The sequence below is a fragment of the Marmota flaviventris genome, chromosome 9, assembly GCF_047511675.1.
Source record: "Marmota flaviventris isolate mMarFla1 chromosome 9, mMarFla1.hap1, whole genome shotgun sequence".
Lineage (NCBI taxonomy): Eukaryota > Metazoa > Chordata > Mammalia > Rodentia > Sciuridae > Marmota > Marmota flaviventris.
In genome coordinates, this window is record NC_092506.1 from 21,789,056 (window position 1) to 21,816,567 (window position 27,512).

The 27,512-nt window shown below is 60.7% G+C and overlaps 1 protein-coding gene across 4 annotated transcripts in view; it reads right to left on the reverse strand.

The window, feature by feature from the left end:
* The window catches only part of Tspan18 (tetraspanin 18), a 147,922-nt gene that overhangs the window by 2,386 nt on the left and 118,024 nt on the right, over positions 1-27,512 (reverse strand). For 3 of the 4 annotated variants that reach the window (XM_027936372.2, XM_071616283.1, XM_071616284.1), the window contains exons 4-10: positions 15,252-15,333; positions 10,733-10,806; positions 9,789-9,983; positions 3,694-3,768; positions 2,683-2,781; positions 2,079-2,261; positions 1,580-1,663 (exon numbers count right to left, since the gene is read on the reverse strand). In XM_027936372.2, coding sequence (XP_027792173.2) covers positions 1,580-1,663; positions 2,079-2,261; positions 2,683-2,781; positions 3,694-3,768; positions 9,789-9,983; positions 10,733-10,795 — 699 coding nt within the window. In that variant the 5' untranslated portion in view covers positions 10,796-10,806; positions 15,252-15,333. The remainder of the gene's footprint in view (positions 1-1,579; positions 1,664-2,078; positions 2,262-2,682; positions 2,782-3,693; positions 3,769-9,788; positions 9,984-10,732; positions 10,807-15,251; positions 15,334-27,512) is intronic. The other variant, XM_071616285.1, reaches the window with a different exon arrangement.

Here is a 27,512-nt window from a genome sequence, read left to right on the forward strand (position 1 = left end):
CAGCCCAGTCCACCCCAGGGGTAGGGCCCTTCTGCCTCTGGGTGCTCTTGCGCAGGGGTTCCCGGATGTTCTCCTGGGCAGTCACCTTGGGAGGGCGACTTTGGAAACTAAATCATGGGTTCAGACCCAGGTGCCCACTTATCAGTGGTGGCTTTGGGTCACTTCCTCTGGGCCTGAATGGGACCACAGCTTAGCACGTGCCAGGCACAGTTCTAAGTGCTTTCCCAGAAAGCACAGAGAGGTCACATAATCTGCCTAAGGTCTCACAGCTACAAACGGGGAGCCAGGGTTGGCATCCAGGCCTCCTGGCCCCAGGGGCCATGCTCAGGACCCCTGCACTCTCTGCCTCCGGCTCACAGAGGGCAGTGAGAGAGGAGTGGAAGGCAATTAGCTAACCACATCCTGAAGCCTGTCCTCTAGTAGATGCTCAGTAAAAGCTCCTCATCTATTATTAAGGGGAAAGGCCAGCTGGGTGCGGTGTGCACACCTGTCGTCCCAGCAGCTGGGGAGGATCGCGAGTTCAAAGCCAGCCTCCGCAACAGCAAGGCGCTAAGCAACTCAGGGAGACCCTGTCTCTACATAAAACACAAAATAGGGCGGGGGGTAGGGCTCAGTGGTCGAGTGCCCCCGAGTTCAATCCCTGGTACACCCCCCCCCAAAAAAAAGAGGCCAGGCCGCTCTGGCCCTCCCCAGGGTTAGGAGCACAGCGCTGAACAGCTCAGGGCCCTGGGCTGGTGGGAGAGGCAGAGCCCCTGACTCAGGGACTCCGCTGTGATCAGAGCTGCTGCGGTCCCCACGCCCAGAGCTCTTCTTTCCAGGAGCACAGGGAACAAGCCCTCGGCCACAGCTCACGGCCACGTCGCCACGCGGCTCAGGTGAGAGGCACTGCCAGCCAGGGTCATGGTAAAGGTCGGCCTCACAGGGGGCCCGTGGGCTGGGCAGGGAGTGGGGTGCCGATCCGTGTGTGGATCCCACCCGGAGTCCCTGCACCTCCCCAGATGTGCTATCCCTGTCCCTTGACCCTCACACTGCGGGGGGGTGGAGGGGGGCAGATGAGGAAACTGGCCCAGGGGACCTGGTCTGAGGACAAGCACAGCCAGGAGCTGGACTCTGGCCGGGGCACCACCTAGTGGTGGCTCAAGGCCTGCAGCGCTCCCCTTTTGAGGGGTGCTGGGACTTGGGGGTAAACGGGCTAAGACCAGAAGGCTCTGGACATCCCCCGCCCCGCCCGAGGAAGGGCCTGGTCCCCAACCACAGGCTGTAGCTGGTCCTCTGAAGCAGCGACACTGTCGCCTTCCACAGTGTGCCCTGGGGACCTTGGCTCAATCCCCACTCCTGGAAGACAGCACCCAAAACACACACCCTGCCCCTTGAGTGGGGGTGACAGTGCTACCCGGGCCCACTGCCCAGACACTGGCTCAGAAGTGTCACCTCCGGAGCCCAAGGTTGACTCTCAGCCTGGGCAGGCCCCCAGCTCACCGCCCCTCGGCGCACTTGGGGATCCCCCAGGCAAGGATCCGAGGGAGGCGGAGGGTGCGCCCCGGCTCTGCCTGGCCCCTGGGGAGGGGCCTTCACTTACCTCGATGGCCAGGACCCCGATGGCGAGGGCCCCAGCCAGGTAGACGTAGGTCTCAAAGGTGTTGAGGATCACCGCGTAGCAGCCCTGGGGGGAAGGGTCAGAGGTGAAGCCACTGCAGGAGGGACAGTCGGGGCCGGGCCAGCGTCAGCACTGGGTCATGGCACGTGGCCCCAGGGCTCAGCGGCTGCTGGGCTAGACTTTGGGTGGAGGAGGTGGGACGCGGGAGACCTGGCAGCCCCTGAGGCCCCCCAGCCACCGGCCCCCAGCTGAAAACCAGCAGCCCAGGCCTCTTGAGGGCTGGGCAGTGCCCCTCGGTGTCCACGCTCCTGCGGCTCTTGAGAAATCAGAAGGCCCAGAAGAAACACCGGAAGACTCCTACACACCCCTGAACCCCAACCCCAATGCCCACACCAGCGTCGGCCACGCTCATCTCCCTCTTGTCTCTCCCTACTTTGTTTGGAAGACTCCCTCAGCCAGCTCCGTGGGCCCAGGGCCATACCTGCGTGTTGATGAACAGGCTCCTCCCCGAGACGCACTCCTCCCTGTTCAGTAGGACCCCTTTCCGCCCCTGGGGCTCCCGCCGGCAGCAGGCCTCGGGCACCTCCTCGCTGTCTTGGGCCAGCATTTGGTAAATTGATGCGAATTTGAAGTCTTCAGGCCCGTTGACTCCACAGCAGCCGAACTGGGAGAACAGCGAGCAGGTGGATTGGACAGGAGCCAGAGCCGGGGACAGAGGACCGGCAGGCTCCCAGAGCAGGGGCCAGAAGGACTGGGGGTGGCCTGGCTCTCTGTCCCCTGTGACTGTGGAAGGTCACTCAGTCTCCCCGAGCCTCCCGTGTCCTGTCTGTACAGTGGGGTGGCAGTGACCATTCAGCCTCCCAGCACCTAGTAAGTGCTCCATGCACAGTTGCTGTGGTCATGGCTGTGTCCACGCCAACAGGGGCAAACAGGCCTCCCGCCGAGTCTGGGCTGTGCTCCGTGCTGAGCTGGGCTGGGTGGGGGAGTGCTGTCACCCAGGGGTGATGTCCAGCCAGGCATGTGGACAGAAGGACTCTGACCACCCCCGACCAAACGCCCGCAGCCCCCCCGGCAGGGGCACTCACGGTGATCATGACCGAGTTCCAGGTGGCGGAGAAGACGTCCGTGTCGTTGTTGCCCTGGTAGTGCTTGGTGAGCTCCTTGGTGAAGAACTCCCGCGTGAGCTGGGGGAGGGGAGAGGGCCTGAGCAGCGCTGGGGACCCCGCCGCCCCCGCCTCCCCATCTGCTGCTGGGTGGGGTGAGAGCCGGGGTCCTCCTCAGCTGCCAGCCCAGGGCCATGGCCCCCCTCTGGTCACCCGCTCACTGGTGTGACAAGCGTCCTGGCACCCCCGGAGCGGAGCACCCTGCGAGCCTCGCTCAGCCGCGCAGCTCGCCCCAGCAGAGGGCTTATGGCCCCCCAGGCTCTGGGCTGCACCCCCCTCCCACCTCGGGCTGCTCCTTGGAAGTGTCTCTTGTTCCCAAAACATTCTCCTGAGGTCGCTGACCACCTCCTGCTGCCCAGCAGAGGCCCCTGGGCACACTTCTGCCTCAGGCTGCTGCCTCCTGGCCCCTCTGGGCCTCCTCCCCGGGGCCAGCTGTGCCTCTGCCTGTCCCCGCTCTCCCTTCTCTTCTGTGTCCAGGTCCCTCTGCTGAGGAGCCCAGAGACTCAGTGCGGGAGCCGATGTCCTGGCCGTTGGAGCCTCTGGGAAAACCAGGCCCCCAGGGGCACATCGCCCAGAGGACAGCAGCCCGGCTCAGCCAGGGCGCCACCCAACACCTGCCCGGGCTCAGGCATGACCACCAACCTCCTCAGACTGTGGCAACCTCAGGCCACCTCTGGGTGGGCGGGAGGGAGAGATCCAGGGTCAGGCCTGGCTGGCACCAGGTGCCTTGGGAGTGCAGGACACTGTGACCTTCTGGAAACGTCTAGGAAGAGCCCCTGGGGCCTCCCTCGGGGCTGGGGGTCCAGGTCATGGTTGGGCTGGAGCCCTGGATGAGAGGCAGCGGCTCCGTGAGGCCCTCTGAGGAGGACGGGCTGGCTCTGAGTGGCCGCCAGCCTTTGGTGGGTAGCAGGTGGCGGGAGGCCGGGTACCTACGTTTTCCCTGAAGATGAAGGCCAGGACCGCCGCCGAGAGCTCCGCCAGGAAGATGATCAGGATGAACAGGAAGAACTGCAGGGACAGGGGGCGGGCTCTGAGACCTCAGCACGGGCCGGAGGGGACAGAGTGGCCGCTCAGTGAGGCCCTGCCGGTCGGCTGTGTAACTGACCTGGTACGCTAAACACGTAAGACTCAGCAACGGCACTGTCACAAATTAGACAGTTGTCTTAAAGACACCAATGGCCCATCTTTGGAATCAACAAAGTTGTAATAAAAATGTGAAAAAAATAAATAATGCAAATGGTGCCCCTTAGGAAGGTCCCTTTGTGCAGTGCACGAGCTGAACAACCCTACCCAGGTAGGAGGCTGCTGCGGAGACCTATTCAGGCTCCCTCCAGGTGGAGTGTCCAAGCGTGGGAACACTGACCCTGGGGGATCCCAGGCTGGTTTTCCCCACCGTCACCCCGGGCACCTTTCCCTGCCCCCCACCTCTGGTTCCTGTGGGCGGTAAGCAGGTCTCCTGGATCTTCAGCGGAAGTAAAAAGCAAGATCCGAGGCCAGGTGTTGTGAATACCAGAATCTGAACCCCAGGGCCGGGAGCTGGATATATAACTGCTCGGCTCCCCGAATTTCCGGCTGTTTCCCAGGTTAGCCTGGGTGCCTCTGGTTTTAAGGCCCTGGAGGAGGGGCTGCCTCTGCCAGGAAAGCCCCGCCCTCCTTGCCTGCCACTCCAGGGCAAGCCCCGCCCTCCCCAGGGGAGAAGCCTTTCTCCGCTAGGTCGGCAGGGGGCGCACTTCCTGCCCTGGACTGCCCCGCGCCGCAGTGCCCAGGGAAGGCGCCCGGCCGGCCCGCGGCTGTCAGGCGGATGAGTGAGTCCAGGAGTGAACGGCCCTTGCCTCTTGCTGCCTCTCAGATCCTGGTCCTCCTGGGCACTGTTGTGGGCTGAGGGCTACTGGCGCAAGAAAGGAAGGGCCTGCCTTCGGTCCTCGGCAGGACTGGAGCCTTGGCGCTTACAATGGCCATTGTCGCCCCACCAGGAAACCCTCATGCAGGATTTAATCCCTGATGTGCCCAAGACTGGCTCTTGCACACTGTCACGGACACCGCGGTGGCACCCCAAGCCCTCAGCATAGCATGTGCTGGACATCCTGGATGGACAGAGGCAAGGGGTCCTGGGCTCAGGTCAGGACATCACAGGTGTCTGTCCCAGTCTGTGTGACTGGGGACAGTCATTCAAACCTCTTTGAGTCTCAGTCTTCTCATCCATAAAGTGGGCTGATGACCCCACTTCCTGGGGCTGGGGCCGGGTAAAGACATAGGGACAGTACAGGTGTTGTGTGTCATGAAAGCCGGGTGACCGTGGCAGTGCCGGATGGCTGCCCCAGCACTGGGGGGGAACGACTGGTCCAGTGGGTGAGCTCGGGACATCTGAGCAGCTTTCCTCGTCGACTGGCTCTCTGCTGGGTGCGTCCTGCTCCTCTGCTCTGTTGAGGTGGCAGCTCAGGGATGGCCCCACAGGTCCAAGGGTGACCTGGCTCCATCAGCCATGTGGCCTGCCTGGCACCTCAGGTGACCCCACAGTGCTCCTGCACTCCCTGAAAGTTGGGGCCATGGAGGGCTAATTTCAAGTAGCAGAGCTCCCTAACCAGAGGGCCTCCTGGGCTGGGGCGGGTGCAGTGCCATTCTGTGGCCACCACAACTCCTCTGAGTGTGGACAGCTCTTGGGTCGAGTGGCCACCGAGTGCAGGTCCCCTGCCTCTACAGCCCTCCTCCCTGTGACAGTGATGGAGGCGCCTGGCCAGGGTCCTGGCACTTGCATTAGGCTGGTGAAGGATGGTCATCCGGCTCTGAATCGCGCCGCCTCTGCACGGGCCCCTCCGCCCTCTGTCGGCTTCTGGCTGTTGGCAGGTCCCAGGGCTGGCAAAGGGCTGGCAAAGGCGTCCATGCTCCGTGACGCTCCCAGCGGTGGCCGACAGAGCTCTAAGTCACCGAGGAGGCAGGTCGCACGCCCTGCACACGCCCTGCGCTCCTCCCTCAGCCCAGTGCGCGCGATGCCTTCGCCGAGCTTGGACCAGATGATCCCGGCCAAGTGCTCTGCGCCCAGACCCTCAGGACCCAGCGGGCGCTGGGACTCTTACTGGGAAAGGGAGGGAGCTCCGCGCTCTGGCGGGGAGCTCCGCGCTCTGGCTGGCACCTCCGGAAAACAGCAGTTGCGGCCACCGACGGAGCATGCGCTATCCAGGCACCAGCGCCCGCGTGGAGCATCGCATCATCCCGGGAGGCAGGGCTCTTAGCAGCAGCACCCCCATTTTACTGATGGTGGTGTGGCTCTGAGAGAAGCAGTCCTTTGCCCAGGCTGGTACAGCTGGTAAGTGGTACAACGGGGACTTCAACTGCCTCTTCACGGCCCGTCATCTTGGAAGCCATATGAACATCCAGGTCTTAAAACTTGCAAATAGTCTTCAGGGCCTCTTCCAGGCAGACAGCCTCTCTTCATTTCCGATTTACCAAGCGCCTACTCACACAAGGAACAGAGCTAAGGCCCACATTTTCTCAGGTGATCACAAACTAAAGATGGGAAGGAGGTGTGCTTATCCCCATGTTGCATATGAGGAATCTGAGAGAGGTTAAGTAATCAGCCCCAGGACACACAGCCAAGCTCAGGTTCTTTCTCACACCTAGGATGGTGTCTCCTCTCTGTACTTTCTTCCCAGGGCTATTATTGGGCACCTCCCGGGTCAGGCACTGAGCTGGGTATTGGCAAACAAAATTTTCAAGGCAGACACATTCCCCAGCCTTGTGGGATCTGCACTGAGCTGCAGCCTCAGGAGAGGAAATGACCTGGCCACTGTGGACCAGGGGGGCAGCTCCCAGGGAAAGGGGGCAGACCTCCCTCCCACTGCTCCCGTGGGGGGCAGGGTCGGCATACGGTACAGGGTGACATGAGTGTGGGCATGGGTCACACGGGGGGATGGGCAGGGCTACTCTGATCACATCAGTGACAACGTCACTTCTGCTGGCTCCTGTCCAGCATGGAAGAACTTCCTCCACTTCCCACGGCCCGGCCACCAGGAATCTGGGGATCCCTGACCTCCTCCCCTGAGCTCATCTGCCTGGAGCTCCTCTGACCTATCCCATTGGCCTGAGCACCCAGGGGCCCCGATCCCTGAACACCAGGCTCACAACACTTTGCTTAGGATGGGGAGGGGCAGCAACGACTTCGCCCACAGAAACGGCCATTTTCCCTACTCTCAAGCATCTCTGAGCTTCTCACCATCTGCCTACGGGCGACGTCTGCTTTAGTCCTCATTTCTAATAAATATTTACCAGAGTTACATGCTTCACGTACAATCCAGCTCGTTTATCTTTTAAATACGCTCATCTCTTCTTTCAACTGTTCTCTTCTCCGATTTAGCATGCTTTTATTAAAATATATTGTTTACCATAGGATCTTTAAATAAATGGGCTGAAAAGAATCTTCGAGCTAGTCCAAGGCAGGCAACTTGGAAAAAGGGATAGCACAGGGCTTCCATGACAGTGGCCAAGGTCCTGTGGCACACAGCTGTGAGGCTTCTCCACCAGCGTGCTGGGACGACGCCTGTGCAGAAGGCGGCTGTATGAGGTCTGCTCATTAGGCTGACTGTTCCCAGGCCCTGTGGGGGCTCAGCCGGGCACACAGGCTGCTCAGCTGCCGGCTGCAGACCTTTGAGCCAGGGTCCTGAAGTGACAGCCCCTTCCAGGCCAGCCGGGCCCCCCTGGCCGGTTAAGGAGGAAATCAAAGGCTTCTAGAAGACCCCAGAAGCTTCCAGGGGTGGAGACGCGTGCCCCTCTTCAGGTTGGGAGAGAGAAGCAGTTCTTATTTTTTAGGTCATGAACCTTCTTGAAAACCTTCCAGAAGATGCAGAGCCTCCCCCAGGAGCGTGCACACCACAGGCCTGCGCAGGTACACGCAGCACACGCGCACACACACACACGTATGAACACGCACAACACTGCACACACACACAGGCCCTGACCACACTTCCTGGTTTCAGGGGAACTTTGCACCACCCGGGTCAGTTCCCGGCTGCGCATGCCCTGTCGGGGACAGAGGCCTGGTCCTGGTGTCCCCTCCTCTGACCCACCCTGGCCAGCTGATGTGCGCTGGGCCTGGTGGGGCCAGGGAGGTTCCAGAGAGGGACAGGAGAGGCTGAGGAGCTGGAGGGACAGGGGAGGTAGGGCTGGACAGGAGTGGGTGGCAAAGACCTGCCCTCTCGGAGCATGACAGTGGCAGGTCCTGTCCCGTTCCCTAGTCTCAGTCTCTCCCTGGGCACCAGCAGAGGGGACACGGTGCAGCCGGAAGGTTTGCAGGGAGCATTTAGCTTAACGGTGGCAGTGGCAGGGCCTGATGGCAGCGGAGAGCCCGCTGGCTTCGTGTCCCGGTCCGTGAACAGCGGGCAGCCCCGGGGGCCGAGGTGCGGGGAGGTAAGTGCCCAGGAGACCCGGATCTTTCTGCAGCCCCCGGGGACCCGGCGGCCAGCTTCTCGGGCTCCCTCTAAAGCGGCCGGGAACTTCCTGCAGGGGGCGCTCGCGGACTTTCTTTCTTTTTAAATCTCAAATGTTTACAGGTCGATGACCAATGGACCCCAAAGCTCCCGTCACCCAGGTCACAGCTGGTGCCACTTCCTCTCTGGGATGTGGAGCATCCCCCTGTGCCGTGAGTGTGGGCTGCAGCGCGTTTTCTGGCCTCCTGGTTTGATGGCTCCCCACCGGTCACCCGCTGCCCACAAGAGCAGCCACAGTGGCCACACGCATACCCCAAGCAGGGACCTGCAGCAGGGCGGGGCTCAGCCTGAGGCTGTCCTAGTGCCCGGGACAGTGAATTTCCTAGTGGAGGGAAGACATGACCCAAAGGCCAGGAAGGTGAGCAGAGACGCAAAGCGCAAGTGTAAGGAGGTCAGGAGGACCAGAGGAACCCGTCCATGCCTGTCCCCTGTGGCCCCAGCCTCCAGCTGGGCAAGACACTGAGGCTCAGAGAGGGTAAGGAGGCAGACTGGAGTCACACAGCCTGGGAGCAGGCACGCTCTCAAACCCAGACTTGCGGACTGCCTGGCACATCCTCAGGGCTTGTCTGCCTTCAATCCCGGCCAGGAAGGAGGGGATGCTGCCCCCAGCCCCCACGCATCCTCAGCCCCAAGTGAGCTGCACAACCACCATAGGAGGACAGGACTATTTAACAAATAGTCAGAACCCTCCAGAAACTCTGCCATCTATTCTCGGCTTGGGTTATCTGAAAGGTGAAGGAGTCCTCCATAGCTAGGTACTAAGGAGCTATGTATTAGAATCTTTGAAAGAAAATAAAGAGAAACGTCATGAGCCGGGCGCAGGGACATGTGCCTGTAATCCCAGCTGCTCGGGAGGCTGAGGCAGGAGGATCACAAGTTGAAAGCCAGCCTCAGCAACTTAGTGAGGTTCTGAGCAACTTAGCAAGACCCTGTCTCAAAATAAGATACATATATATTTTTTTAAAAAAAGGGCAGGGGTATGGCTCGGTGGTTAAGCACCTCTGGGTTTCATCCCTAGTACCCGAGAGAGAGAGAGAGAGAGAGAGAGAGAGAGAAACATCCTGGATGATGTGGACGTTCTCCTGGCCCCAGAGGCCAAGGCCACTCTCCAACTGGGGCCGTGTACCCAAACTGCAGGTATGGGCCTGGCACAAACAGCAGGCTCCGGGAGCCAGGACCGCAAAAGTGAGGGGCACAGGTGAGGGCCACCCTGTTCCCGGACAGTCCCCCGGGCACCTGGAGCATGGACACGGTGGGTGTGCGCTGGTCAGGGGCCCTGGCTTGGCTCCTTGGGAGAAGCCCGTAGAGGCACGGGGGGAGGCACCTGGCCAGCACAGGACCCCTGGCCTGAGATCTCACTCCTGAACCCTCTGCCACCAACTCCCTGGGGGACTCTGGGCCAGTCACGGGACATCAGATACACAGTGAGAGGGGCTGGAGGTGCCCATGGCGCTGGTCCCGGGAGTGAGAAGGACTTGGTCCAGGTGGCCTGGAGCCCACCTCCCGCCCCAGAGCACCCACGGTGACATGTGGCGAAGGGCTACTCACAAACAGCAGCAGACACTTGTTCTCGCGGACGGCCCCGCAGCAGCCCAGGAAGCCGAGGAGGAAGAGCAGGCCGCCCATGGCCAGCAGGACGTAGGCCCCGGTGAAGAGCAGGGGGTTGGCCGCCACCACCTCCCGGAAGCCGGTGGGGTCCACCATGACCCAGATGCCCACGCCCAGCAGGCAGGTGCCTCCCAGCTGCCCGGGGAGGAAGGAGGGTGGGTCAGGCAGGTCCCCTGGGCCAGGCCCCGGGCAGAGGCGGGGAGTGCTCAGGGAGCTGGCAGGGGACACCGCGCGGCCCTGGAGCTCAGAGGCTGTCCCCTCCCATGCAGAGCCCCTAGGCTGGCTGCGGAGGATCTTTATTTTCCAAACTCCCGCTGCAGTGGGCCAGCAGGAGGTGAGGAGGGCCCACAGCTGTCAGGGCAGCTCCCCGGGAGGCGAGAGAGGAGGGTGTCCAGGCCAGCCTGGGAAACAGGGAGCTGCTGCCTCAGAAGAGAACACAGCGCAGGCCTGGGGTGCGGCCGGGTCGAGCTGGCCAAGCCTGCGTGAGCCCCAGCTTCAATCCCTAACGCCACAAAGACAGATGAAGATACTGAGGTTCAGAGGGGCGAGGTGTGTTTCAAATCACACAGCTGGCAGGGGCAGCGCTGGAATGGAAGGTGGGCGCTGGTCCCAGGTCCCAGAGAGATTTCTAAGCACATCAGGTGGCTGCGGGGTCCCTCTAGCTCTGCTGTGCGGGGTCTGCTCCAGGGGGCTCCTGCTCTGGCCCCGACCAAGCCCCCTCCCCCGCTCCCCACAGGGCCAGGTCCCAAGGCTGTGGCCAGGCCTGAGCTCCCCCACCTCCCGCCCCATCCAGGATCCATCCTGTCCCAGGGACCCGCCCGTATGACAGTTCAAAGCAGGAGCAGTTGTGACACCCCACAGAGACCCAGGAGACCCAGACTTACGAATATGAAGAAGTTGAAAACAAACATTAAGTACTTCATGCAGCTCAGACAGTCGCCTTCCATGGTGGGTGGACCTGCAAAACAAGGGACCTCAGTCCTGGGTCCCCACCCGGAGGGGCCCGTGGCCAGCCTCATCCTGCAGTGTGGAGGAAGGAGATGGTAACAATTCTCTTCCTGGGGACAGTGATTTGCCCGGGGGACCTGGAGTTAGGAGTGAGGATGTAGGAGCCAGCCTGCCTGGGTATGAGCTCTCTGCTACCATTTGTGTGCTGTGTGACCTTGGGCAAATGACCCCACCTCTCTGAGCCTCGCTCTCTCCAACTTTAAAGTGGTGATTGAGAACAGCACCTTCCCGCTGTCCCTGGCGAAGATTAAGGGCAACACCTGTGCTCAGTGGGAGGGGCTCCACAGAGCTGCTTCCTGTCATTTCCTTAGTGTGGCTGTGCCTGTGCTTGCTAGGTCAGAGCACTCCAGATCAGAGCCCCAAGGCACCTGCTAGGGCCCAGGCAGGACCAGAGCCCAGGCCTAACTAGCGTCCCCCACGCCATGCGCCCTCTGTCCACGGGCCTGACCCGGCCATTTCTTGGCTTTGCTGCAGGGAAAGGAGGTGCCAGGCTGTGCCTGGGCCACCATGTCCTCAGCTTCTCCTGACGCATCCTGGGAGGGGACGGGGCTGTGCCCTCCTGGGACACTGTGGGAAGGGTGTGTGGTGGGGCTGCAGCGGCCAGCACTGGAGACTGCACAGCCAGCGGGGCTCCCTCGGGGCCTCCTCTCTGCCACGCCCTCTATTGGGCCAGGCTGGACCCCTGGTTCTCCGGATGCCCCAGCTGCCCACCCCTCTCCAGACCCTTTGGCAGAGCCCAGAGCCACCCAGAACTGGGGCTGCAGGAGGACGGCCCCTCCCTCTGCTCCAGAGCCTGCCCTGGGGGGGGGGGCGGGGCGCTGAGCCCAGCACACCAGGTTCCATCCCGGCCCCTCCCCTTTTAACCTCTGTTTCTCAGCCTCTGGGGCCCGCGGTCTCCTCATCTGTCACAGTGGGCAGTTTTGCTCAACCACACCGGGCATGTTGTGAGGGTTGAGAAGTCCCATCCAGGCCCCCCACCACAGCTGGCACGGCGTGGACAGCCCTCACAATGACCACACCTGTCGCCGCCTTCCTGGGTTCCTGCTTCCCACCAGATGAGGAGACCAGGACCATGGCTGGCACCAGAGGCTGGGATGGGCTGACCCCTCTGTCCCCTTGGCTGGGGGTTGACTTCAACCCACATGTATGCAGAGACCCGTGCTCTTGGAACTGGAGGCCAGCCCACGGAAGTGACTGTCTTTAATCTTTCCACAAGAGACAGGAGGCACCTGATCACAGGAGGACCCCCGAGGCTCAGGGAGGCCAAGTGAGCTGCCCAGCATCACAGAGATGTCCTGTGGCCACCTCCAGATCCTGTGCCCCACCTGGACCAGGAACAGATACTTAGGCAGAGAGCAGGGTATAAGGAGCACTGGACAGGGAGTCTGGAGCCCGGGCTCATGTTCTGTAAGTCTCTGCTGTGTGCCCTTGGGCAAAGCACTTTCTCTCTCTGGTCTCAGAGTATTCTATTTAAAATAGCAGACCAGGAATTTGGTAAGGAGTCTGTCTCTTGTAACACTCTCTGATTTGGACAAAGCAGGCTTAGGAGGCCAGAAGGCTCTGCGGAAGGGCGAGGCTGAGACACGTGTGGTGGAGGCTGGCTCTGGGTCCTTCCTCTCTGCCTACTGAGGGACCCCACTGCGGGGGCTCTGACTGCTTAGCAATTAGGGCCAAAATAAACACAGTGGCTTGTGAACAGCCCCCTGTGTTCCATACGACCACGTCCGCTGCGGGTTCCAGCCAGTGCGCCAGGTTTGCAGAGGACGGGCCCCAGAGGAACCTGTCTGCTGGGCAGAGCCTCCGACCACCTCGAGGTGACCAGGTGGGAAACACAGGACAGGAGGCAGAGGGCGGGGACAGGAGGCAGAGCCCTGTGCCCACCTCGGGCAGGCCTGGCGCTGGGAAGGAGGGCACGGATGCCCAGCCTGAATCCCAGCTCTGCCAGGGTGCGCCTCGGGCACGCTCCTAACTGCAAGCAACCGAGTTCCCTTCTCTGTAAAAGTAGGATCAAAATCGAACCTTCCTCCTGATTCATGGGAAACGCTGACCCAGGGAGCAGCACGCGGCAGCTAATAAGGTTGACAGCCACCAGCAGCGGGCGCTCGGCGGGCGGGCGGGTCTTACTGTGCGCCCAGGACAGGCGCAGCCTCCTGAACCCTCGAGGGAAATAGCCAACGCCCTCCGTTCTTCAGCTGAGGGAATCAGGGCTCAGGGAGGTGGTTCCCTTGTCTCAGGTCACACAGCGCGGTGCCACAGCCAGAATTCAAATCCGGGTCTGTCTTAATCTGAAGCTGGGACTCTCCGTCGCCCTTGGCAGGGGAAGCCAATTCTTGTCCCTTTCAGCCATCGTTTTCCAAAGCTCAGACCTCCCTACACCTCCTGTGCCATGTTACGTCCCACCGTCCAGAGGGAACGGTCTTCTGGGCCACCGTCTGTGGCCGGGCCAGCTGCACCTCTCTAAGGGGCTTCTGACATTGGGGACACACTCACCGCCCATTGGCCAGACTGGCATGACAGACACGTGCGCGCTCCAATCCCTGTCGGGACCTGGCTGCTGGCCCCACCCACTCACCTCCAGCTGTGGCCAGCGCCCCCTCGGCCACCTCTAAGGAGCAGGAGGGAACTGGAGGTGGGACAGGAAGTCTAGGGACTTTGTTGATCCTCAAAAAAGATGTTCGAAAGGCACTTGGGAGGGAGCTGGGGACCTCTGCGGAGGGAAGGCCACGGGGCCCACGGAGGGCATCAGGGTGGCAGGGGCTGCGGGGGTCGCTGGACCCCGTCACCTCCCCCCTCGTGGCTGGACCAACCACAGAGGCGCTGGGGCCAGCCTTCAGGTGGCCAGGCCTCCAGGCCCCTCCTCCAAGGCAGCAGAGGGGCCGTTTTGAGGAGGGAGAAGGATGGCCTTCAGTGGTTCTCGGACTGGGTTCCCCGAGGTACCAATATGCCGGAGTTACTTCAACACTCCCCTCACAGCTCAGAGATCCGGCCTCCCCTCAGGTCAGCACGCGGGCAGGGGTCCTGGTGTTGGAGCAATGACGCCCACCCCAGGTGGGGACCCTCTGTCTCAGGTTGCTCACAAGATGTGCCCCATGCGGTCTGTGTGACTTCCAAGTACAAACACTGACCTCAGACTTGACAAATGACGCACAAATGACTCTCGTCCACCCTGTCAGGTAACCTGCCCTGCTCCCACCTGCTGCTCAGGTCACTTGTCCCAGGGATCGCCCCTCCACACCGGGAGCCAGAAGGTTGTCAACTGATGCGTCCTGGGCTCCACCTGCCCTCCCCCTTCAGCCCACCTGTGTCCGAGCCTTCCTGGGCCCAGTCACCTGCCGGGAGGAGAAGGTAAGGGGAAGAGGCAGGGAACAAAGGAAGCCCAGGACACCTCACTTCTGGGGATACCAGGATACAGCTGTGGCCCCTTCCCCCTTGTGGGAGAAGTCTGTGTCCCCCTTTGTAAATAAACCCTGCTTTATCTGCCTGCCGCAGCCTGGGCGAGCTTCTCTAATGTTCAGACTTCAACAGGTGAGGGACCAGGACTCGTTACTGGTGACCAGTTGTCAAACTCACCACCGTGCAGGCACCTGGAGAGCTTGGGAGATGGTCCAGGTGTCCCCAGCTCACCTGGCCTGCCCAGGTGGGACCTACCGTGTCAAGCACCCCACGCCTATCCCAGCAGCCCCTCACCCGGCCACAGAGTGCCCCATGCTGACAGATGCCTGTTCCGTAGCACAGCGTGACCCCAGTTGCACTCGGCTGGTGGCTGGTGTCGTGCACAACAAACCAGGTGCTCCAGACTTAGGGCACCTCACACCTCACTAAGGGTCAGTGCCAGCTTAGAATTCCACCCCAGACAACTTATGTCACTAAGCACATCAAGGAAAGACATTCTCGGTCATGAAAAGATTGGGAAGTACCCGCCCAACCCAACAGCCTCCTTCCGGAAACGCAGAAACAGGCTGAGACAGGAAGGGGGCTTGACCAAGGCAGGAAACCAGCTGGCCAGGGAGCTGAGCCTGGGGCACAGCCAGTGCCCGGTGGAGATGCCACCTCCTCTATGTGCTGTTTCCTTGAGTGACATGCCTCCGCCTCCTGTGCTCCCTAAACACAGGTTTGACCCCTGTCTTACTCCCAGTGCCTACAGCTGCTCCAGGCACATAGTAGACTCTCAGTTAATCCAGCTGATCCACTGAGTGAGTGAGTGAGCATATAGTGGGGAAGAGAAAGCAGAGGCGGAAAACAGTGGGACCAGCAATCAGAGAAATGGTCGAAAAGAGCAAGAGGGAGAAGAGGCAGAGGAGACAGGGACTGACAGAAGGGGACAGGCAGAGGGGCAGGTGCAGGCGACAGGGCACAGGTGCACAGAGAAAGGAGAGGCGACTGCTGATTTGTCACCTGGCAGTGCTTCGGGTGTCAGCACGACGGAGGCTCCTGGTCAGAGGGGCCGCTGTGCGTTTCTTTGATCCACCAACTTGTCCTGGAAGAGAAAATGCTCACTTACTGCAGGAAGTCTGCAGGGAGCAGCGGGGGAAGGAGCCGTCCGTGAGCCTCCCTGCTCCCCGTGCTCCTCTGCAGATGAGCCTCTTGCTGAGCTGGGCTGGTTGGCACTAGTGAGAAGCTCTGGGCACCCGGGGGACCTCCAGGGGGAGCTCTGTACCCGCTGCCCAGGCCATAGCTCAGTGCCCTGGGGAGCCGCGTGGAGACCCATGCCTTCCTTCCTGCAGTTCTCGCCCGGGACTCCTGGATGCTGACCTGATGGCATCCGTGAACTGGGAGGAGGTGACAGGTTTGGGTGGCTCCACACCTGGATGCCACCTGGGCATCCTCAGTGTCCTCTCAGCAGGGAGAATGCCAAAGCCCCTCCCCAGAAACCCAGACTCCCAGGAGGGAGAACCTGGTGCTGGACAGTGTCCTTAGCTTTGCACAGGGTGTGCCAGGAGGTTCCTCTAGGGGGCCACCTCCCAGCAGTGGGAAGGGGGAGGGTCCCTAAGAAAGTATGGGGCTGGGAGAACTGGGGTTGTGGTTCCTTCCCATGAGCAGGAAAGGGAAGGTGTCTAAGTCTCAAGATGTCTGCTCGGACTCTCCCTAACGAAAGCCCACCTGGGGTCAGTGAGCAGTGAAGGGGTAAAGATTCCTCTCCGGCCCTCCCTAAGTCCACCTCTTCATCCACCCACCCACCCAACCATCCACCCATCTATCAATCTACCCATTCATCCACCCACCCATTCATTCACCCACCCATCCACCTACCCATCCACCTATCAACCCATCCATCCACCTGCTCATCCATCCACGCATCCATCCATACATCCATCTACCCATCCATCCATCCATCCACCCTTCCACCCATCCACCCATTCATCCAACTGCCCATCCATCCACTCATCCACTCATCCATGCATCCACCAATCCATCCATCCATCCACCCATCCATCCACGCTTCCACCCATCCACGCATCCATCCGCCTGCCCATCCATCCACGCATCCACTCATCCATCCATCCACCAATCCGTCCAACTATCCACCCATCTATCCACCCATCCATCCACTCATCCATCCATCCATCCACTCTTCCATCCATTCATCCATCCATCCACCCTTCCATCCATCCATCCACTCTTCCATCCACTCATCCATCCATCCATCCACCCACCCACCCATCCATCCACCAATCTATCCATCCACCCATCTATCCACCCATCCACCCATCCATCCATCCACCCATCTACTCATCCATCCACCCATCCACCCATCCATCCACCCATCCACCCTTCCATCCATCCACCCATCTACTCATCCATCCACCCATCCATTCATCCATCCACCCATCCATCCACCCATCCATCCACCCATCCACCCTTCCATCCATCCACCCATCTACTCATCCATCCACCCACCCACCCATCCATCCACCTATCCACCCTTCCATCCATCCACCCATTTTTCCATCCATCTATCCATCCACCCATCCACTCATCCATCCACCCATCCTCCCATCCACCCACCCTTTTATCCACCCACTCACCCATCCATCCATTCACCCACCCATCCATCCACCCATCCACCCTTCCATCCATCCATCCACCCATCCATCCACCCTTCCATCCACCCATCCACCCATCCACCCATCCACCCATTCATCCATCCACCCATCCATCCATCTACCCACCCTTCCATCCACCCATCCACCCATCTACCCATCCATCCACCCATCCACCCATCCATCCACCCATTCATCCATCCACCCATCCACCCTTCCATCCATCCACCCATCTATCCATCCATCTATTCATCCACCCATCCAACCATCTACCCACCCTTTTATCCACCCACTCACCAATCCATCCATTCACCCACCCATCCATCCACCCATCCACCCTTCCATCCATCCACCCATCCATCCATACATCCACCCATCCACCCATCCACCCATCCACCCATCGTCCCATCTACCCATCCATCCATCTACCCACCCTTTTATCCACCCACTCACCCATCCATCCATCCACCCTTCCATCCACCCATCCACCCTTCCATCCACCCACCCATTCATCCACCTTTCTATCTATCCACGCATCCATCCATCAACCCATCCATCCACCCATCTATCCATCCATCTATCCATCCACCCATTCATCCACCCTTCCACCCACCCATCCACCCATCCATCTACTCATCCATCCACCATCCACCCATCCATCCACCCATCCACCCATCCACCCATCCATCCACCCATCCACCCATCCATCCACCCATCCTTCCATCCACCCATCCACCCTTCCATCCACCCACCCACCCATCCACCCATCCATCTACCAATCTATCCATCCATCTATCCATCCACCCATCCATCCACCTATCCTTCCATCCACCCATCCATCTACACATCCATCCACCCATCCACCCATCCATCCACCCATCCACCCATCCATCCACCCATACACCCTTCCATCCATCCACCCATCTATTCATCCACCCATCCATCCACCATCCACCCATCCATCCACCCATCCTCCCATCCACCCATCCATCCATCTACCCACCCTTTTATCCACGCACTCACCCATCCATCCATTCAGCAACCCATCCATCCACCCATCCACCCATCATCCACCCTTCCATCCACCCATCCACCCATCCATCCACCCATCCACCCATCCATCCATCCACCCATCCACCCATCCATCCACCCATCCACCCATCCATTCATCCATCCACCCATCCATCCACCCATCCACCCATCCATCTACCCATCCACCCATCCTCCCATCCACCCATCCTCCCATCCACCCATCCTCCCATCCACCCATCCCTCCATATACCCACCCTTTTATCCACCACTCACCCATCCGTCCATGCACCCTTCCATCCACCCACCTATCCATCCACCCATGCACCCATCCATCCATCCACCCATCCATCCACCCTTCCATCTATCCACCCATCCAACCATCCACCCATCCATCCACCCATCTATCCATCCATCTATCCATCCACCCATCCACCCACCCATCCACCCACCCTTCCACCCTCCCATCTACCCATCCATCCACCCATCCATCCACCCATCCACCCATCCATCCATCCATCCACCCATCCATCCATCCATCCACCCATCTATCCATCCACCCATCCACCCATCCATCCACCATCCACCAATCCATCCACCCATCCTCCCATCCACCCATCCATCCATCTACCCACCCTTTTATCCACCCACTCACCCATCCATCCATCCACCCTTCCATCCATCCACCCATCCACCCATCCATCCACCCATCTATCCATCCACCCATCCATCCATCCACCCTTCCACCCACCCATCCACCCTTCCATCTATCCACCCATCCATCCATCCACCCATCCATCCACCCATCTATCCATCCACCCATCCATCCATCTACCCTTCCACCCACCCATCCACCCATCCATCTACCCATCCATCCACCATCCACCCATCCATCCATCCATCCATCCACCCATCCATCCCCCCATCCATCCACACATCCATCCACCCTTCCATCCACCCATCTATCCATCCACCCATCCATTCACCCATCCACCCATCCATTCACCCATCCATCCCCCCATCCATCCACCTATCCCCCCATCCATCCACCCAACCATCCACCCATCCATCCACCCAACCACCCACCCATCTACCCATCCTCCACCCAACCACTCATTCATTCACCCATCCATCCACCCAACCACCCATCCATCCATCCACCCATCCACCCATCCACCCACCCATCTATCCCCCCATCCCCCCATCCACCCATCCATCCATCTAACCACCCTTTTATCCACCCACTCACCCATCCATCCACACACCCATCCGTCATGCACCCATTTATCCACCCACCTCTCTCCCCACCATCCCCTCAGTAGACATATGCTGCTCCCTCGGGTGCCAAAGCTGTGCAGGGAGCAAGCGCATGCTCACGGTTGGAGTGAGGTTGGAGGATACAGGAAGGGATAGCATTGAGGCTGGGAAAGCCACAGGGGAGCGCTGACTTCACCAGAGTGACTGCACCGAGAGAAGTGGAGGAGGGAACAGCGAAGGGTGAAGGTACATCCCACTCCCACGCTTTTGGTACTGGGGATGGAACCTGGGGGCGCTTTAACACATGCCTATGACCTTTTATTATTATTATTTTCTGACAGGGCCCCACTAAATTGTTGAGGGTCTCACTAAGTTGCTGAGTCTAGCCTCAAACTCATGATCCTCCCACCTCAGCCTCCCATTCACTGGGATACAGGTGAGCAGCACCATACCTGGCCAGGTGAAGCCTTAAGGGAGGTGGGCAGGCAGGAGGAGCGCCTCCCTCCTGAGAGCTCACGGTGTCCCTGGGAGCTGGTGGCCCCACTTGGTCTGAGTCTACACATGTGGGGACTGCTTGCCCAATGTCTATACATCAGGTTTAGTAAATGTGACAATTCTACAGTGGGGAAACTCTGTCCTAGAGAGAGAAGTGACTTGTCTGACCTCACACAGCTAAGCTGGGCATCCCCTGGAGAGCCGGGACTTCCTCTGTGGCTCCAAGCAGGGAGTTGGGAAAGCCATCCTGGGGATGAGCCAGGGGCCAGGGGGTCCTGTGTGCTCCCAGCAGGAGGAGCCGGAGAAGAGGCCACGGGTCCAGGCAGGACAGGAGTCTGAGCTCACTGGGAGAAATGAAGCCACCTGGCTCCTTTGGAGCTTGGGTTTCCGTGTGCTCAGGAACGGGAGCCTGGGGGTCCGTCCAGGGCTGACCATGCCTGGCCCCAGGGCCCTCGGCGGGGAGAGGGGTCAGGGTTTTCTCCTGCATCTCTTCTTCCCTGTCCCATCTCAGTCCTCTCCCCAATATCGCCCGCCCATGCCCTGCCAGCACCTCAGGCTGCCGTTCTGAGTGTGACGTGGCTCACATCCTCTGACACGGTGGCATGGGTGACACAGAAGGCCAACTCAGTGACAAGAGGTGCTAGAGCCTGTATGGATGGGGTCCAGCCTTCTCTTCACCGGGCAGCTCCTGCCTCGTTTGTGAAAGAGCCCTGCCCCTCTTTGGAGTTCCAAGTCCCCTGGATGACCCTTGGTTCCTGGCTCCTATTTGTCCTGGAAGAGGACAGCACAGGGGACATCTGCTGCACTCAACCTATACCTTCTGCAGAACCCAGGACAGCCTGCCTGGCCAGCTCCCTTGGGATCTTGGGAAGTCACTACTCTCCCAGAGATGCTAGGGTCTCCTCTGAAAACCCACGATCGATTTCAAAGCCAAAGGCGGTTGGAAGAATTCGTGGCATCGTGGATCTGGGGACACTTGGAAGATTGTTTGGCAATCATGGGGGCTCACCACCAGCACCACCGTGTATGGGGAATAAGTGTACCCCAACCACACGAGTGGTGGGTGCCATAGAGAGCCGCGGACCCCAGGCTTGGTTAGGGTGGGTACAATCATCTTCTCCCTAATGTCAGGGTTTTCTAGTTTTGTGATAATTGAGTTATTAATAACTGCTGGGTGAGGTGGCGCACGCCTGTCATCCCAGCGGCTCGGGAGGCTGAGATGGGGCATCATGAGTTCAAAGCCAGCCTCAGCAAAAGCCAGGCACTAGGTAACTCAGTGAGATCCTGTCCCTAAATAAAACACAAAATAGGGCTGGGGATTGGGCCCCGTGGTCAAGTGTCCCTGAGTTCAATCCCCAGTACCCCCCCACCAAAAAAAAAAGAATTGAGTGTCCACCAGGTCCCAGACCCTGTTGTGCATTTCTTCTGCATCTTACTTAATCCCTTCCCAGGAGGGGATGGGAACCATCACTATCCCATTTTGCAGATGAGGAAATTGAGGCCCAGAGGAGGCGACCACTGGCCTGGTTGATTCTCCTGCTTAGTAAGACACGGCTCTGGTCAGCTAAGCCCCAAACCAGAGCAGCTGACAAGATGGAGTCTGGTGGGGCACAGCAGCCGAAGGGACACCAGAAAGAGACAGCGCCAATCCCCAGCCCCCAGCCCCCAGCCCTGCGTGGTTCTGCTCTGAACCAGGCAGCCGTGCACAGAGCTCAGGAAGCTGCCAGCATCCTCTCCCGGGCCAGCTGGAAGGCCCTGGGGGGTGACCCAGTCCTGCCATCCCTTGACAGATGGGAGCCCCAAGGCCCAGAGAGGGGCCGAGATGGGGCCGAGGTCACACAGAGCCTCAGGGTTCTCAGCAGGCTCCCGCCTGGGACAGACAGCTTTATTAATCTCGCCCCTCCCGGGGCCCCAGATGGCCGCCCAGCCCATCTGCACCGAGCGGGGCGGGAGGGGCTCTCTGATTAAGAAGAGCAGCTCCGTTCATAAATCACTCCTCTTGTTCTCCCTGCCCCCAGCCCCTGGGCACACTTTCTGGAGAGAAAGAGATATGGCAGGTGGGCGAGGATGACCGAGCGCCGGGGACCGCAGGACGAACCTGGAGAGCCAGAAACGGCCGGTGTGCGCCTGGCCAGCAGAGGGCGCTGCGGCTCAGGCCGGGCTGCGCGGGGTCTCCTGGGGCCGGGCCAGTGGCTCTGCTCCCACCAGACCCACGTGGTGGAGCCAGGCGCCGTCCAGGGTGTTTACCTACCGATCTCACTGGATCCTCCAGAAAGCTCTGCAAAGTTCACACTGTCATTCCCTTCACAGTTGGGAAACCAAGGCTCCAGGGGCTAGGAAGATCCCAGAGCTGGAAAGTCGCTGAGATCTCCCCAGCTCAGCTGGACCCTGAGACCCACGGGGGCTCCTCCATCAGCACCAGGCCCGAGGCTTATAAGAGGGACACTGACCCTGAATGTCGGGTGTCTAGAATGGGGGACTCAATTGCCCACTGGTTGTGCCTGCTGGGTCTCATCCATCCCAAGACAGATGGTCTCCTAAATAAGCAATTGGCCCCAAACCCTGGCAATACTTGGACCCAGACAAAGGGGACTAAGATCTAATTAGGCTCCTGAGGGACAGGTGCCCTGAGGGTTGGATACCAGGAGCAAAGCCAGCTGTGGATGCAATCGGATCCTAAATGACAGTCTCCCTGGTCCCCCGCTCTCACTGAACTGTGAATGTCAAGGGGCACAGGGCAACCTCCGCGTCTGGGAGGCCCCGTCTCTGGTCTGTGGGTTGAGTCAGGCTGGGCGCTCAGAGAGTCCCATCAGAGAACCTTCAAAAAGGAAATGCCTTCTCTGAGTGCTCCCTGCAACTCCTCGTTTCACATGTGGAGTGCTAAGACCCAGAGAGGGATGGGGTCTCGTCCAAAGCCACACAGCATGGCTAGAACCACGATTTCCTGATACCAAGCTGCTCTTCCCACCAATCCAGGAGCTCCCTACGACTGACACCGTGATTTATGATGACTTCTGAAAGCTCTCGACACACATGACCTCACTGAATCGGCCCAGCCGGTGACATGGACACTCCTGTTTTACAAATGAGGAAATTGAGGCTCATCTGGGACAAAACAGCATCCCTTGCTCCTCCGCCCTGCTGCCCTGCAGAGGCATGGCTCCACGGGCTCCGAGCCGGCTGGCCCCGAGGGTGACCTCACAGTCTGTGCCTCCGGTCACCCATGAACTGGGTCTGGACTTCATCTGCAGAAACAGCTGGTCCCACCCTCAGGTCGGAGCCCATACCCCATCTTAGACGCCCGACCTGCACTGGTCTCTGGGCGCCAAGGCTCTGGACCTGCTTGCAGAGACTCTGACCTGGTCATGGGGAGGCAGTATGAGGAGAGTAAAAAGGAAAATGGCCGTGGTCACCTGCCCAGGTGGGAAAGTCACGCTTCCATCTCTTGGTCACAAAGGGCGCTGTTCAATCAGTGGTTAGACCTCGGCCACAGGCAGCGTGGAGTCCTGTGCCCACAGGACGGAACAACGCGTCAGAAACAAAGAGGAAAGTGACCCCCATCCTGATAATGGTCAGTAAATGACCCCTCCCCCACCCTGGTGGTGGTCAGCTGCCCGGTCACAACGCACCGGACTGAAGGCCCCTCTTAGCTCCGGTCCCTGTGCTGTGGTTCTGACGTGCTGAGTGCCCGGCTGAGGGGCTGGGGCAGCCCCGTCCAGGGCCGCCCTCGCCTGCCTCCCCGAGCCCAGCTTCCCTCTCTCAGTAAATTCAGTCTGTGCCTCACTCCTACATGAGATGACGCCAAGGACCCTCCCAGCTGGGCACGGTGGCGTATGCTCGTAATCCCAGCTGAGGGAGGCTGAGGGAGGAGGATCGCAAGTCCACAGCCAGCCTCAGCAATTCAGTGAGGCGCTGAGCACCCCAGACCCTGTCTCTAAATGAAATATGAAAAGGGCTAGGTGTGGCTCAGGGGTCGGACGCCCTGGGTTCACTCCCCGGCACCACGGAAAGAAATCTGTCGTGAGTCCAGTGGCCACGATGCTCTTTATCAACCCATGGACTCCAGCTCCCGGGGGCTCCCGTCACTGTCATCCTGTCAATCTGCAGCGGTTTGGGGTGCACTAAGCACCTGCTTAGATCAGCCCCTGGGACAGGACCGTGGTTTGTCACTTGTGCTGACTTTCAGCTCAATGTCAGGGAAAGGGACGGTGCAATTTTGTCCCCAAGTTCACGGGTCCCTTCAGTTGTGCGTGAGCTGAGCCTGACCCCGCCCTGAGGTGATGTCCCGCGTTACCTGTGGCTCACAGTCCAGTCCGCCAGCCCTTTCCAACCTCCCCAGACAGCACCATGGTCCCACCTTGTCCTCCGTCCCGGCAGGGGGACAGAGAATCTGCAGCAGGATTGGCCGATGAGACATAGCAGAGGGAGGGGACCAGGACCCCAGACGTCAGTTAGAGAATCAGTGGTCAGAGGGACCCCCTGTGGCCGGCTCCCTGGATGGCAGCCCTCCCAGGTGGGGTGGAGGGGCCAGAGGCCAGGGGGGGTCGACAGTCCCCTGGGGGCTTGTGAACCCTCAGACCTGTAGGCTGCAGCCGTGGGGTGTGGATTCTGGGGTTCAGGGCGGGGCCCACCAGGGCGGGGGCCACACTGCCAGGCCCGGGGACCCCGAGGGGAGAAGCCCCGAGGTTCACCTGGAAGCGGGGCCCTCAGCAGCCCTTGGCACCTGCTCTGCCATCACACCCAGGACCCGGGTCCTCCCGCACCACCCTGGGTTGGTCACAGCTCCCCTTCCCCATGGTAACCGTCCCCTCCCTCCAAGGCAGCCAACTGCGTGACGATGGCCTGCCACTGGCCTCAGGGACCGCGAGGACCAGCCGCCCAGGCTGAGCCTCCTCTGCCCCCAGGTGCGCGTGGGCCTGTGCAGGGGAAGAGACCTCCTGGGTCCCCGCCCAGCGCTGGGGGCTCTGGGCCTGTCACAGCTGCCAGCCCCAGCCCCGAACCACCTTGAAGGAGCAGGGTCCCCGCGGTGACCAGAGGCGGCCTCATCCCCTGGAAGCACCTAGGACCAGGTGTGGGAGAAGCAGGCCACCCCCAGGGCATCGTCCCCACGGGCCGCAGGCTGCCGTGGGACTTAACCACAGTGGCCCAGAGGCCACCGCGTCCTGTGGCCAGGGGCTGGCATCCAGAGGGAAGGGCCGTGCCTGAAGGCTCGGGGCAGTCAGGATCTGGATGACGCGGCCCAGGCCTGCCCTGCTACACCCGGTGGCTCAAACTGAGCCCCAACCTGAGTCCCCTCCAGGCCTGAAGGGGGTCCTGAAGGTGTCCCTTAGGGCAAGTGTCATCACCAAGGTAACAACTGCGCCTGCCCCGTGTGCGCCAGGGACTGTGCCAAGCCCCTAACCAGAGGAGCATGGGGGGTCCTCCTGAGTCACCCAGCGGTGAACTGAGGCTGGGAGGAGGGAGGAGGCGGCCCGCGCTGCCCAGGTGGTGAGGGAGCCAGGGTTCTGCCCGGGGCACCCCCGAGAGGTCCAGCAGCTCTGCCTGGCCCAGGGCCGAGCAGGTGGGGAGAGGCAGGATGGGGTTCGAGTCCTGCCCTGTCGCTGACCCTCCAGCCCTGGCCCCTTCCCACAGTTTATCCCCCAGAGCCTGGCGCTCTAAAGAGACCCCTGAAAGGCTTCCTAATCCATCCCCAAACCCACAGGGCCGTTGCCGGGCAACCTGCCCCCCCCACAGCCCCGATTTGAATATCTAATGGATCCCGGGTATTAAGGGGCCTGGGAACCGGCGGAGAGGCCCCAGGTCTGGCCGGGCGGGGGCTGGGAGCCGGGGGCCCTGTCAGAGCAGCCCCTGCAGCGGGGGGGGGAGGGGGGGGGCAGCTTCCTGGCTCTGTGGTGTCCCTCGGGGTCAGGCGGGTGGGGGGCTGGAATCCAGGGCTGCGGGCCCCGGGGGTGGGGGGATTTTACTTTCCCAGGTGGACAAAGGTGACCGCTTGGTTTTTTGCCTAGAAGCCCACCCTGGACACCGCTGGGTCCTCACTTGATCTCCTTCGAGCCCCGCGCCACGGCCACGGCCACGGCCAGGCGGGTTGTCGTTCCCAGTTCACCGCTGACGACACGGGGATCAGAGCGCTCCGGGGACAGACGGGGACCCAAGGCCGCGGCTCCAAAGCCAGGTGATGGACGGCCAGCTCACAGCCGGTACTGCCCACAGAGCAGGCGCTGCCCGGGACTTTACAGTGACTGGCGGTATCAGGGGGCATCAGCACCTCCTGTTTACAGATGTGGAAACTGAGGCTGGGGGGTCAAAAGCCAAGGTCAAGAGTCAAGCGGCAGTGGTGAGGGGCTGGCTGGCTTCAGCCTCCGGGGACAGACACTCATGTAAATACACAGACACGGGCACAGAGGCCCCCCAACAGTGGCGCAGGCTCAGACGCGGCACACAGACAAGACACACGCACACGTGCACATATGGCCGCTGGCCACCTTCCCGCCCCAGTGACCTAAGCCTAATGAGAAAGGGCCAAGGTCCTGTGGTCAACGCCTCCACCAACATCAAGACTTCCTCGAGGCTAAACTCGTTCCCAGTTTTTTTTGCGGTTTGGGTTTTGAGCCCAGGGCTGCTCCGCCACTGAGCCGCGTCCCAGCTCCGCCTTTACGACCTTTTTGACTCTGAGACAGGGTCTTGCTGAGTGGCTGGGGCTGTCCTAGAAGTTGTGATCCTCCCGCCTCCGCCTCCCACGTTGTTGGGATTCCAGGAGTGCACCCCTGTGCCCGGTGCCTGATGGTAGTCTTAAAAATCTCTGGGAGGGAAACCCCACAGCCCCACTCCCATGTCTCCTCCTGAAGTGGGGAAGTTCTTCCTGGCATCTAGCCAGCTTCTCTCCTGCTCTACTTGCATCACACCACGGCTCTTTGCATCGGGCTCTGCTTCATAGCCTCCAACCCTTCATCTTTAGGCTCTTGCTTGGTCCTCACAGCCGACAGCAAAGCAAATACGATTCATTTGATGGGACGCAGGGCCCAGAGATGTTGAGCAGCTGGCCTGAGCTGGCACAGCGGAGGTAGGGCTGGCGTTGGCCAGCACTGTGCCTTTAATCTTACTGCTGCCTTCATGGTGCCTTCAACTCTCCAGGCTGCTGTCAACGTCCCAACAATGTCACTGCGAGTGCCGTCCTCTGCCAGGGGCTCTCCCCCGTCTGTGCTCACTCGGAGACTTGATGGGGACTTGGCGGGCCTGGCTCTGTGTGGCCTAGGAGAGGCTCTGGGTTGTTCCTGACCCTCCTGCCGAGGCCCCCTTCCTTCCCCTCCTGCTCCAGCTCCGTGGCCGGCGCCCCCGCCCCAGGGCCCAGGAGCTGTCACCAGAGCAGACACAAAGCCCAGGCCCGGCCTCGGCCCATGGGGCGCACGGCGAGCGTCCATGTGCTTGGCCATAAACACTGCGGACACAGGGTCCTCTCGGGACAACTGCAGCTGACCCTAGTCCTCCGGCCTGAATGAGGGGCGGCCTGTCCTGTGAGAGGACGGCCACAGGCACTTGGCGCTCAGGTTACGGAGGTCAAAGGGCCAGAGGCACCCAGGCCAGGGTGGGGCCCCGCTTTCTTCCTCCCCATAGAGGACACGGCAGCTGCTCCTTGGAGTCCTGAAGAGGTGCGTCAGGAGCAGGGCGAGGGCAGGGACAGGGACAGGCAGCGGCCCAAAGGGGAGCGCCACCACCTTCACCCCAGGGAGCCGTGGCCCCCATTCCTGCCCAAACACGGGTGGCCAGGCCAGGAAGGACGCCAGTCATCATCCAGGAGGGCCAAGTGGCCCACGTCACACAGCTCCCACGGGGACGT